The sequence below is a fragment of the Myiozetetes cayanensis genome, unplaced genomic scaffold (genome assembly GCF_022539395.1).
Source record: "Myiozetetes cayanensis isolate MyiCay16 unplaced genomic scaffold, myiCay2020 scf22, whole genome shotgun sequence".
Classification (NCBI taxonomy): domain Eukaryota; kingdom Metazoa; phylum Chordata; class Aves; order Passeriformes; family Tyrannidae; genus Myiozetetes; species Myiozetetes cayanensis.
This window is the reverse complement of record NW_026087434.1, coordinates 6,057,019-6,069,240: the sequence shown is the minus strand read 5'-3', so window position 1 is coordinate 6,069,240 and position 12,222 is coordinate 6,057,019. Positions and strand designations below refer to the sequence as shown.

General features: G+C 50.6%; 2 protein-coding genes across 2 annotated transcripts; one reads left to right on the top strand and one right to left on the bottom strand.

Annotated features, from left to right (window-relative positions):
• Positions 1–3,548: 3,548 nt before the first annotated feature.
• Positions 3,549–6,740, bottom strand: MRPL27 (mitochondrial ribosomal protein L27). Its single transcript, XM_050319473.1, has 4 exons — positions 6,696–6,740; positions 5,221–5,343; positions 4,428–4,495; positions 3,549–3,954 (listed from the first exon to the last, which is right to left on the bottom strand). The coding sequence occupies exons 1-4, from the start codon at positions 6,715–6,717 to the stop codon at positions 3,748–3,750; spliced, it is 420 nt and encodes a 139-aa protein (XP_050175430.1). The 5' UTR covers positions 6,718–6,740; the 3' UTR covers positions 3,549–3,747.
• Positions 6,741–6,938: 198 nt separating this feature from the next.
• EME1 (essential meiotic structure-specific endonuclease 1) lies at positions 6,939–11,214 on the top strand. Its single transcript, XM_050319327.1, has 8 exons — positions 6,939–7,401; positions 7,480–7,607; positions 7,787–7,879; positions 8,320–8,441; positions 8,639–8,771; positions 9,126–9,241; positions 10,191–10,380; positions 10,726–11,214. The coding sequence occupies exons 1-8, from the start codon at positions 6,939–6,941 to the stop codon at positions 10,900–10,902; spliced, it is 1,422 nt and encodes a 473-aa protein (XP_050175284.1). The 3' UTR covers positions 10,903–11,214.
• The last annotated feature ends 1,008 nt before the right edge of the window (positions 11,215–12,222 follow it).

Below are 12,222 nucleotides of genomic sequence, written 5' to 3'. Positions count from 1 at the left end.
GGCTGGTGGGACCCCAGCGTGGAGCCTCCCGCCTGGAGAGCGCTGCCGAGAACCCCGGCATGCAGGTGATGGCAGGATCCCTGACGGGAGCTGGGTGGGAATGGGGGCAAAGATGCTCATGAGGTTGGGAAAAAAACTGTGGTTTTTGGGTTCACCTATGGAAAAGGTGCTGGACAGCATCTTCTGGTGCTGTCCCACAGCTTTGGGAAGTGCTGCCTGTATGTAAAACCCTAGGGGGAGGTGGGGTGTGAGGGGCAGGGATACTGACAACACCATGGTGCCCTGAGGTGTTTGGGCATGAAGTGCCAGGATCCCTGATGGCTTCAGATCCTGCACAGCAGGTTGAGGTGTAATTGCCTCCTGGGAGGGATTTCCTCTCTGGGGTTTGAAGGAAAGGCACCTACAACTCTGAACCCTGAAGTAACTCAAAGTGGCACAAGGCCATGAACTTCCAGTGAAGAGAGCAAGCCACTGTCACACTGACCCTTCTTTCCTGGGATGGGCATTTCTAGGGAGACGAGCTCTTCTGTGTTGGACCCCCCAGCACCTACCGGCTCCCTTCCTGGGAGCAGCCCCGCCTGCCGAGCTACGAGAGCGTGCGGAAGAAAGATCGCCAGCGGGAAATCCATCAGATGATTGCGGAGAGGTTTGGGCTGTGGGCAGAGCCATCCCAGGAGGTGAGCTCCCCCTCCCTGCCCAGGGGGCTGGCAGAGTCCCTGTTCTGGCCCATGTCTGTGTCTTGCTTCAGCAGCTGGTGGTAGCTGAGGACTCTGTTCTGTGATTGCCTTTCCCTGATAGCCTTTATCTCTGGGAAAGCACAAAGTGTATCAGGAGGCTCCTCTGGTGTACATCTGTGCTGGTTAATGATCCATCTCCCCCCTGGTGTGTTTGCAGAAATGCCTGTGCTGGGAGGCAGGGCAGAGCCCCAGGGAGAAAGGATAGGCACTTCGGATCACCTGCTCCATACAAGTCCAAGCTGGGAATGTTATTTTTGGATCTCTATGGCTTCCATAATTTCTTGCTCCCTTCTCCATGCAGGACACTCCTGGGAGGTCCCTTGCTATTACCTTTAAGTGTTTATGGCTTATTTATGAGTAGGATGCTTTGCCTGTTATGATACTTTGGATATAATAGAAAGGCAAGTGCACCTGCCACGTAGGTCCTGCAGCAGCATCCTGAGAGGCTCCCGTTAACAGAGACCTCATTGTCTAAAGCAGAACAAAAACATTTAAAACTCTGAGCAGAGCACTGTAAACTCACTGATTTACCTGGATTGTGAGCTCTTAAAGCTGTGCCATAAGGTCTGGCACTGTCAGCACTTGCCACTCAGTGTCTGGAGCTGTAACTAGTGGTACCTGCCCTAAAACTACCAACCTGACCTGGTGGAAGGTGTCCCTGCCCATGCCAGGGTGTTGGAACTGGATGATCTTTAAGGTCCCTTCTAATCCAAAGCATTCTGTGATTCTATGAAACCAGAGCACTGAGAGAACAGGAGAGTAAATCCCCAAGGACAAGTAGCTGAGGAACTGCAATGGGAGCTCTTCCATAACATTCCTGGGCCACTCCTGTCACGTGCTGTGGGATGAAGGCTAGTCCAGCTCTGCCAGAATAAATGTGACAAGGCCTGGAGGTTCTTCTCTGCTGCTATGCAGTGAGACTCACTGCTGAAGCTTGGGTAGAAAGCCTGGTTTGTAGGTGCTTCTGTAAATCCCAGTGATTTTTTTTCCCCTGGTTAAAGGAAAGTGAATAACAGTCCTCTCTTAACAAAAGTCTTTTCTGGCCTTGTGCCAAGTCCTTGAAGGGGAAGAGGGAAGAGCAGGAGCGTGGCACAGAGTGTGAGGGGGGCAGGTTTCTGCTGTGCTGTGTTGCAGACTGATGCTAAGCTTGTCTCCAGGTGTTCCCCCGCCAACAGCCGGCTGTGCTGGGGGCTGCGGGGGCTTAATTTTCAGGCTGGTGGTGGTTGTGAGCCTTGTCATCCGCTCTGTAAGAAGAGGTGGGATAATCTCCTGGTTATTTCTGATCTGCTGTAATGCTCTTCCTCTCCCCTCAATAGATGCCGCCTCCCTATGAGCACGCTCTGAGGCATCCTCCAGCTTTCTCAGGAACAGGAATAAGCTCAGAGACCTTGGACAGATGTGGTGTTCCAGACCCTTTCCATGCCCCTCTCAGCTACCAAACTCAGAGAAACACAGCAGTGTAAGGCCTCGGCCTCAGCCTGCTGCTCCTTCCTGTGCTGTCAGCGACAGAAGTGCCTGGGACACTGTTCCCCTCCGCAGGAACGGCCAAACCTTCACCCAGATCCACAGTCAGCCCAGACCCAGCCAGCACTGCCATCCCTCCTGCAGCACAAGGACAACCACGGAGCCATCGCCAGGCAGCAGAGCAACCAGAAGCTTTGCTCTTCTCTGGCAAACACTGTTACCAAAGGAGACGGACCAGCTGCTGGAGCTGCACGGGGCAGAGCCAAGGGGAAGGTCTGCTCGGCCACAGCTCCTCAGGAGCAGCACATTGTACCTCAGTGAGGCAGCACTGCTGGCTGTTCCAAGGATCAGACCTCAGGCACTCCTGGTATCGTGCTACTTCACTCCTTTTGTAGGTTACCAAGTGTTTTACTGTATCCCTGTGCTGCCTGCCAGGGGGGGTCCCCACCGTGAGTGGATCTGCACTGGAGCATCGCTGTGTGCTCTGGCAGCAACGAGCCTGTCACCGACAGCAGCTTTGTACAGACCTCAGACACGGATTTGGAGAGGCTCGGGGTTGTGTCACCTGCTGTGTGCAAACACCGACCACTGAGACGAACCACGGGACTGGATCTGCAGTTGGGGGAAGGACAGACATGTGGACACAACAGCTGGTGGTCTCCATGAAGAATGTGAAACACAGGTGGACACGTGTGGCTGACCCAGTTCACCTGGTCTTCTGCAGAGCAGAAGAATCGTCTAATAATGTCAACACCGGTGTCCTTACACCACCAATTTTGATAGCCTGTTTTCTACTGCAGAGTCAATGTTTCAAATTGTTTACCAACCTGTAGATAAAATGAGATCAGTTTGGCCACAAGGCATTTGGGCTCCTTTATTTCGAGCAATATAAGCTCAAAAATATCATGTAATGACTCAAAGATAAAAGGATTAAGTCTCCTGGATTATGGCTTTATGATACACCTCCAGGTACTGAGCTTCAAATGCCAGCCCAGACTTTGGTATCTTACCAGGCCCCAGAACTTAGTCATGAGTTAGAGTTATGCCTGTGAATTTGCCTCACATGGCCAGTGAATGGAACATTCAGGTATTTGAGTTAATCATTGAGTTGAGTTAGACAGAGGAAAAAATCCAGCTTCCTGGAACGCAGTGTTAGGTGCACGTGGAAAAGGATCTGTTCTGCAGTGTTGTGAATGAGAACAGTAATGACGAAAAATGAGTAAAAATAGAGGGAATTATTAGTGGGACATAAGAGTGATTGTAGAAAGAACCATCCAGTGACACAATGGAACAGGTTGTCCAGATACTAAATGAACACGATAACACATTCTGTGATCAGCCAAGACCTTCACCCAATGCCCCACTGCATTTATTAAACACTCTTACAAATGCCAGCAGGTGATCCCAGTGCCTGAACACTGACCACCCGTGCTTTAGTAGCAAAACCAAGTCCTAAACTGGTATCTCCAGAGCTAGAATACTCTCATCCTCAGATGCCAGTCCAGCCGTAGTGGTCTGTCCTTCCCATCCACGTGACGCAGGAGGCTCAGAGCAGTTTGACCAGTTTGAAGCTTCCTACCTCTGTGTTGGGGATGACACTGATGAAGGTTTTATAAAGGATTGCTCCTTTGGGCAGGCGGCAGATCACGTCCCTGCTCTCGCTGCTGCGGGGCGGGGGCACATAGACCTCCTTGGTGTATCTCACAATCCCGTCCTCCAGGGCGTAGAGTGTGTTGTTACGGCCCATCCCCACCTGGGAGAGGATGAGGAGCGTTAGAAAGGAAGGGCTGGAAGCCCGCAGCTAAAGCAGATCTGATCACTGGCCTGCCTCGTTTTGATATCCCGGCTTCAACAGCACCTGTTGCTTTGTATTTTGAAATAAAAGAAAGCCACACAACTTGCTTCCAAGCAATCGGTTTGCAATGGTGCTTGGTACGAGGGAGGAGACATCCATTCCACCCTGAAGCACAAGTGCCCAGTCAGGCCACAGAAGTGTTTTGGGATATCCATAACTTGCAGAGCTCCCCTGAGTCCCACGGACACAGGGGTGGCTCTGAGCAGGCTCCGTGACCAACAAATACCAGATAATGAAACTCCGATGTCAGGACATACAGAACAGAGGGATGAGCATTAAGAATGAGACTGAAGGAGAGGAGGCAGTGGGTGTGGGACTCTGGGTGGGCTGCTGTTCTCTGAGAACCAGGGAAGAGAGGGAAAAGGCCTTACGTGAGCGCCAGGATGCCAGCGGATCAACCGCTGCGTAGCCAAAATGTTGCCTGCGTGGACAAAGGCACCTGCAAGAGAGTGACAGGGTCAGACTCCAGGGAAAACAGCTCCCCAAAGGCCTGGCAGAACACAAGTTGTTCCAGGAATTACAAATCACAGCTTTCTCTGGGCATTTTCCTAGGAAAAATTACTTTAAATGCTAAAAGCATCTTAACAAATATGCTGTTAGCAGGAAATAAGGGGCATGGCAAAAAGTCAAGTGTGAAAAGATTGCTTCTGAGGTACAAGGCATTTTCTGGTTGCTGAAGGCATTTGTTTTATTACCTTTACATCGATATGTTTCCATCAGCAAAGCTAATAATTACTGAGCACTCAGCTGCAAGAATCTGCACTTTGGCTTCTGCTAAGCCTCGTAATTCTCTCCTTTGTAAACATGGGAAATACTCAGTTTTTCCACCCAGCGTGGGGGGAAAGTGCAGTGCAGTTATGAGGTGTCCCACGGCGTTCCCTCCCTCCGGGTGCTCCAGAGAGGCAAAGGATAAACCAAAGTACATTTTCTGTAGGCAATTTTGGCTGGTGGCCGTCGGGGCTCCTGGGGTGGGAGGCTGACTCACCCCGCCCTCCCACCAGCGACCCTCGATCACGAGGCTTCACTGATCCTCCCCTTTCCTTTCTCCTGGAAAATGCCCTGCCCACCTCCTCCTGAAACACTCAACAAGTGACAAGTACCAGGGGAGAAGCTGTGAAGAACCCAGTGAAATGCAAGTAAGACCCAGCAGGTGCTCAGACCTACCTTCTACTTTTTTGAATCCGTAGCGTTTCCCAGGGCTGCGGCCACCCAAGTTTTTGGAGCTGCCCCCGCTTTTCTTAGAAGCCCATCTGACAGCAACCAGGCTTGTTTGGGGAGTGGTTAGAACTAGGTTTGGAGAAAGAACCACAGCATCAGCTGGAAAAACTATTACACATAATTTCATTTGTCAGATGTAAAGGGTATCAGTTAAGAGAGGCTTTAAAACTAAAGGCAAAGGAAAGCCCTATTGGGAAAAAAAAGTACTTCCAAGATAAATTAAACCACCATGGCCTAAGTTCCCTGCAAAGAGGACACATCTCAAGTGCTGCTGCTACCCAGGGAGGAATGAAACTCAACAATGATGTTAAAGGACATGCACGAATTCCTGTTTCATTTTCTTACAAAATGCAGTACAGATGCCCTTTAATTGTTTATATTGCTTATACATTGCTTTGAGAAGAGGCAAGTAGACAAGTTGTGATCTCTGCTTCAGTTTCCCCTCTGACCAAATGGCATTTACTCAGTTATATTCTGAAATCTTACAAATAAGCAGATTCCAATTTGGTATGATATATAAGCATATAATCAGTGATGCATCCAGGAGCAGTCTGAGTATCCAAAATGAGTAGAAAGGTTGGACTTTATGATTTTGGAGGTCTTTCCTAACCTTAATGATTCTGTGATTTTTATGATTAATGACTTCAAAAAGGATTACAGAGCCCTGGGAATGGCAATAAGGGACTCTGGAGCACAGAGCTGGGGGTGTTCAGCCTGGAGAAGGTTCCAGGGAGGGCTTAGAGCCCCTTCCAGTGCCTAAAGAGGCTTCCAGAGAGCTGGAGAGGGACATGGGATAAGGGATGGAGTGACAGGATAAGGGAGAAATGGCTTCAAACTGACAGGGGGAGGGTTAGGTTACATATTGGCAAGAAATTCTCCACTGTCACAGGTTGCCCAGAGAAGCTGTGGCTGCCTTATCCCTGGAAGTATCCAAGGCCAGGTTGGATGGGGCTTTGGAGCAACCTGGGATAATGGAAGGTGTTCCTGCCCATGGCAGGGGGCTGGAACAAGACGCTCTTTAAGGCCTCTTCCAACCCAAACCTGCCCGTGATTCCATGTCGAGAAAAGGCTAATTGCCCTACAAATCCCCACTAATTTCAGGAGACGACCCACTGAGTACAACGAAAGCCTCCGGCACGTGACGAACCCCAGGCAATCAAATCACAGAGCGAACCACAGTCGCACTTTCACTTACACAAACCCGCCCACCCCACCGGGGGCTCCGCCTCAGCCCCGCAGGGCGAAACGCGAAACCCCTGACCCTTCCCCGCCCCGAGCTCCCCGGGGAGGGGGGAGACGCGACCTCCCGCGGTGGTGCTGGAGAGTGGGGGGGGGTGAGGAGGGCGCACCCCTCAACCCCTCTCGAGCTCACCCTCCCGCTCCCCACTCCCCTCAGAGGGCGAAGCCGCCCCCTCACTCACAGAGCCGCCCCAGCGCCGCCATCTTGTTCCCTTCCTTCCCCCCCCCGCCGCCTCACGCTGGGATGGCGGGGCGGGGCGCGCGGCTGGCGGCGATTGGCCCGAACGCGCGTCGCGCGCGTTCGGGCCAATCGCCGCCAACCGCGCGCGCCTCCGGGCCAATCAGCGCCCAGCGCGGGCTTTGCCCCCACCAACACCTCAGGGGTGGCCTTGGGGGGGGGTCTCTCCCTGAGGGGAAGGGAGGCGATGGCGGAGCCGCGCTCTGAGAGCGGCAGCGAGGACGAGCTGCCCAGCCTGTGCTCCCTGCTGCAGGCCCCCGAGCCGAGCCTCCCGCGGCCCCCGCCTGCCGACCGCGAAGTTGTGCTGGTGAGCAGCGAGGAGGAGGAGGACCCGGAGCCGCCTGGAGGAGGGTGTTGTGGCGGTGAAAACGCCACATGCGATGCTGAGGGACCCGCGCTGCCGGTCGGCTCGGACAAGCCCAGTAGCCCCCTGGCAAGCACAGAAGCGTCCCTCCCTCCCGTGAAGCGGCGGTATAGTCAGAGGGAAAGGGAGGCAGTCTGCCAGGCTGCATGGGAGAGGAGGAAGGAGCGAGAGGCGAAGAGGAGGCTGCAGGAGGAGGAGAAAGAGAGGAGGAGAGCCCTTGCTAAGGCGCTGAAAGCTCAGCGGCCGGGAGAGTGCCAGAAGTACATAACAGCGGTGCTGGATCCAGGTAACTGTCCTGACAGCCTGCACCTGCTTTGCACTGACTGTCTCCTCTCTGGAGGCCTGACCCGTGTGCCGATTTCAGCCCTCTTACAGGTAGAAGGTGGTGAGCAGATCCTTAGAGCTTTGGAGGCTGCCAATTATTCCTGTGTGGTTGAGAACCAGGCTGTTCCCTGCAGTATCACCTGGAGGAGAGAGACTGTGTCGTCTCAGGTGTGTAAGGAAAATCTTGATGTTTTTGCCTTTTTCTCCGTCTGTTATTTGCACTCGCTCGCAATTGTATTTAGCAACACAAACACCCCCTAGAACTCCCTGCTCAGAGCTCTGAGTGGGAGTCTGAGTGAATTCTAAACAGACTGTTGGCCTGACTGTTTGTTTTCATATCTGAACAGATGGGAGGAGGAGAAGAATGGACAGAAGAACCAAATGTCCTGGTTCTGCTTGGCTTGGGGGAGTTTTTGTCCATGGCTCAGAGCTACAAACAAGTGAGAGTGCTTATGACTTTTGTCCTCCTGTACATGCCTTGATGCAAAACTGGTGTTTTGTCATCCCTTTTTGTGGCAGGAATGTTTCAGTGTGGGACGAAACCTTACGTGTGGGATGAATGCAGGGTTTCAGTAAAACAGAAATCTGGGGTTTTGAGCCATTAATGGATCAAAACCACTGGGTTGTATAATGTAAAGTTCTGACAAACTTTTCTAGTTAAAAATTTTAATACGTCCCTAAGAGGTAACATTGCTCCATCAAGTGTGATTTTTTAAATTTCTGCTATAACTGTACACGGGGTCAAGGATTGCCTGCTTACCCTGAAGGGCACGTGTGAACAGGCTCATCTGCAAACCCAGAACCAAAGCCATAGTTTGCTGTGCTTCCATGTGTACCACAGAATGGTTTAACCCCTTTTTTTCCCCATTCATATTTGCAGAATGCTGACAGCTGCACAGAAGGGCAGAAGATGAGCCTGCAGAGCTATGTAGCTCATGTGATGAAGAAACTACCTGGGAAAATTCTGGCTCTGGCAGTAGTTGGAGTAGAAAATTATTTCAGGTCAAACTTCTTTCCCTCCAAACATTTCTATGTTTTTCTCTGGCCTTGAAAAAATGCCATAGGTGTTTACGTAAATTCCTACTAGCAAAGACTGAAGTATAAGTGGTATTCCCACCCAGAACTGCTCTACTGTCATACGAAAACAGAAGCAAAGGCCCATCCAGCCTCTCACCCTGGTGTTACTTTACTCTTTTTAGGTCCCTCAGAGTTCAGTCAAAACAGAGACTGCAACAGGCAGCAGCACATGGGAACCAAGAGGAACAGAGAAAAGGGAGAAAAAAGAAAATTAAGAATTCTGGCCTGGAGTTAACCAGAATGGACGTGGAAGAAGTGAGTACCTTTTAAAACAGATACGCAGCCATCGTCTGTTGTCTGTCAGTGTTTGAACATTTGACCTCGTCACCATTTCTTGGATGGGAGGATGCAGTTGGCAAAGCCCATCCGTGGTGGCCTGTGTGTAACAAGAGTGTGGCAGCTCAGAGGACACTGAACTGATACTACCTGGCAGAGACAGACTGCCCCTAAATACTTCAGTGCTGTAAATTAGCTGTTCCCAAAATGAGGAGAGGGCAGCTGTTCTTGTTCTACAGCGAGATCTTTGCGACCCTTTTCTGTTTCAGACGAAAGTGGGGTTTGATGTGACGAGACTGATTGTCTCCTTTGTTGTTTCCAATGGTGATACAGGCCCTGGTGGATCTGCAGCTGAGCACGCAAGTCCAGGTCAGCTGTTTTGAGAGCTGTGAGGAGCTGGGGGAATACGCCACTATGTTCACAAAAGCTGTGGCTGAGGCACCATTCAAGTGAGTAAGCAGAGGAGGTTTGGTCCTCGTTTGGAGAGGCTGCACTTTCAGTTACTGGGAGGGAATAGCAGGTACAACACAGTGTATAATGGTTTTTTAAAAGAGCAGGCAACATAGAGCAGCTGCTAATGCAGCTCCCTCAACACAGGACTTTTCTTGAAACTGATGTTCTGCCCTTGGAGAGGTGAGGACAGACCCTGATCATCCAGTCTAACCCACTGCTGTGGGCAGAGACACCTCCCACTGGACCAGGTTGCTCAGAGCTCCACCCAGCCTGGCCTGGAATGCTTCCAGGGATGGGGCATCCACAGCTTCTCTGGGCAACTTGCTCCAGTGCCTCAGCACCCTCAAGTTTCACACTGGAGTCTTGACATCGAGTAAAGCTCTTGTTCTAAGGCAGATTTTTGGAGTGAGAAGGGAATGCAAGTAGGGCTGGGCTCTTACAGCACCAGCTTTTCTTCTACAGTGCATAACCAAGAGAGATGTGCCTGAGAATGAACCACTTTGCTGTTTCTGTTAAGGAAGGACAGCAGTGTGTTACATAGCAATAGCTCAGAAAGCCATCTCATGCAGTCTCACCCAATCCTGGCATTCCTTTCACAGTAGCTGCTGGATTTTCCATGTCAGCCATGAGAGGAGACGAGATGTTGTTAAAAATTACATGTGAAAGTGTTATGGTTGACAGCCAGAGGGTGAATTCTTGTTTACCATTTTTTCTGTGTGTTGGCTTGTGTCAGGGTTGCTTTTTTTTTTCTATAGCGATCTGAGACTTAAAGAAATTGGTAATGAATATAAAGCAAATAGGGTCAAATGGTCAACATTTCTTTTGATGTCAGCAGTCTCTCTAACAGCACAAGTGAGGGACAGTGCTCTGGCTCTGTGACTACAGACACAGGGACAGAATTTTCTTCATTGTCTCATTTGCTTCCTCATTCCTTGTTCTCCCTAGGCGAGAACGAGAGGATACAGGCTTCCCTTTCTACCTGGAGAAGCGTTGGTGTGGAGGGGTGAAGGTGGATCATTCTGGAAAGGGTCTCTTGAAAGTTTGGACCAGGCAGATAGAGCAGTTTAACCGGGTCAGCCCTGCGATGGCTGAGGCTATCGTGTCTGCCTACCCTTCTCCTCAGCTTCTGATCCAGGTGAGGATGCCTCGGGAATACCTGGCACTGTGTGCAGGCAGCCAGCTGATGTAAGGGGTGGAAGAAATCCTTTAATGGGTATTAAATTAGGTACAGTGATTCTGTATGAGCAGTCCACTAAGTTAGTGAAGGAACTGATTCCTTGGCATCCACTGCTTTGGCTTCCCAGAGCAGACCACCGAGGGAGAAGCGCTGGTTCTGCTCTCCAAGGTCACGGATGGGACTGGGGAGGGACCAGGTGAAAAACCGAGCGGACACTGTGGAAGGGCAGAGCAGTCACAGGTGCATGGCTTTGACTGGTTTTTTGAGCCATTGGTGAGAGTTGTTCCTCTGCATTGCCTTTAGGCCTATAGGAAATGCTCCTCGGACCAGGAGCGGGAGAACATGCTGGCCAATATCCCAGTGCACCGTGGTGAGGGTGTGACAGCCACCTCCCGGCGGATTGGGCCGGAGCTGTCCCGACGCATCTATCTGCAGATGACTTCCCACAATCCTGACCTCTGTCTGGATTTCACTGGGTAGCTCCAGGGAATAAGGGTTTTACTGTTTGACTGGTTGAACTGTTCAGTGGTTGAATTGTTCGGTTTTCTTCTGTGAAGAAGTGCTTAGATAAGTCCTTGATCCTCGTTTAAAGACTTGAAGCACCTTTAGATTTTATTGTAGGAAAAAAGTTGGATAAAGTTGCTGAATGGCTGGAGTTTATACAAGGAAAATGGTAAACATCTTCCCCAAGAGCATGAATTGCACACAGTTCGTAGTACTGATGTTCTTTGTCTTTCTATAAAATAAATAATTTTGAATAATCTTTGCTTCTTAATGGGTTGTCTTGCATATAGACAGGTATGTCCTCTGTTGAAAGGAATGCCTCCTGCTGCTCTCCTGAACTGCAAGGAGTTACCTTCTGTCTTCTCTGGGACAAATTTTGATGCTAAAGCAACATGGAGCTGCCCCCCCCGCACCTGCTCTAGCGAGGTGGAAGAACTTTACCTCAAAAAAAAGACTCTGTGTTCCGCTGTGGCAGATGGGAATGAGTAAGACTAATTTTCAGACATAAATTTAGACTGCCCTGATTCAGTCTCCAGACAGCTTAATCTAGAGAGGGTCTCGAAATCTGATTATATGCATTGGAATTACGAGGTCTAAACAGTTGGCAGAAAAAGCTTCCTTTTAATTAGATTGGGGACAGGGCCTGTCCATGCAGCCATTAGCACTTGTGTGCACACAAGGACAGTTGAGGGCTTTTGTCACAGCAGCACTTACCGAGATGAGTGCTGAGAGAATTAAACTGCATCCGAGGTGTGGAAGGTAACTCTTTGGAACTGCGCTGCCTCCGGTGGAAAACCCCCACCTGCCATGATCGCTCCTGGCATCCAGCAGAAGCCCTGGCCTGGCCAGCAGCGCTGCTGACCTGAATCAATAAATTGTATTAGCCCAGCATTTGCCAACCTATGCAGCACTTGCCTGGATGGCACAATTGAGCCCTCCCAGCCGCTGGCAGGAATTGCTGCAGGGGGGAAAATGCTGCTTTGGATGTTGTTTGTCGTTTTCCTGAACGTTTCTGCATAGGGAGCAAGGATCTTATAAAGAACAGGATGAGTTAGACACCAAAAGCAAAGCTTAAAGCTGTTTGAAGGAAGGTTTGGAAACATACACCCTGATAAGGCAGAGGCAGCACTTCCTTCCTTTTATCTGATACTCGTGCTGCTGCTCCATCGTGTGTGACAGTCACGGAACCACAGCCTTATCATCAGGTTACAGAAAGGTGAAGGTTTCGGTGGTGACCTTGGTGTGAACTGCTACAGATGATCTCCCCATGACACTGCTCTTGGCAGTGATTATTCC

What these genes read in the sequence shown, in the direction of transcription:
- MRPL27 (XM_050319473.1), bottom strand. Translation starts at nt 6,717, where the DNA reads ATGGCGGCGCTGGGGCGGCTCT. An exon ending in CGGATTCAAAAAAGTAGAAG is followed by an intron (nt 4,496 to 5,220) that starts GTAGGTCTGAGC and finishes ACTCTCTTGCAG; the next exon opens with GTGCCTTTGTCCACGCAGGC. An exon ending in GCTGGCATCCTGGCGCTCAC is followed by an intron (nt 3,955 to 4,427) that starts GTAAGGCCTTTT and finishes ATCCTCTCCCAG; the next exon opens with GTGGGGATGGGCCGTAACAA.
- EME1 (XM_050319327.1), top strand. Translation starts at nt 6,939, where the DNA reads ATGGCGGAGCCGCGCTCTGAGAGCGGCAGCGAGGACGAGCTGCCCAGC. An exon ending in AACAGCGGTGCTGGATCCAG is followed by an intron (nt 7,402 to 7,479) that starts GTAACTGTCCTG and finishes TGCCGATTTCAG; the next exon opens with CCCTCTTACAGGTAGAAGGT. An exon ending in GAGAGACTGTGTCGTCTCAG is followed by an intron (nt 7,608 to 7,786) that starts GTGTGTAAGGAA and finishes ATATCTGAACAG; the next exon opens with ATGGGAGGAGGAGAAGAATG.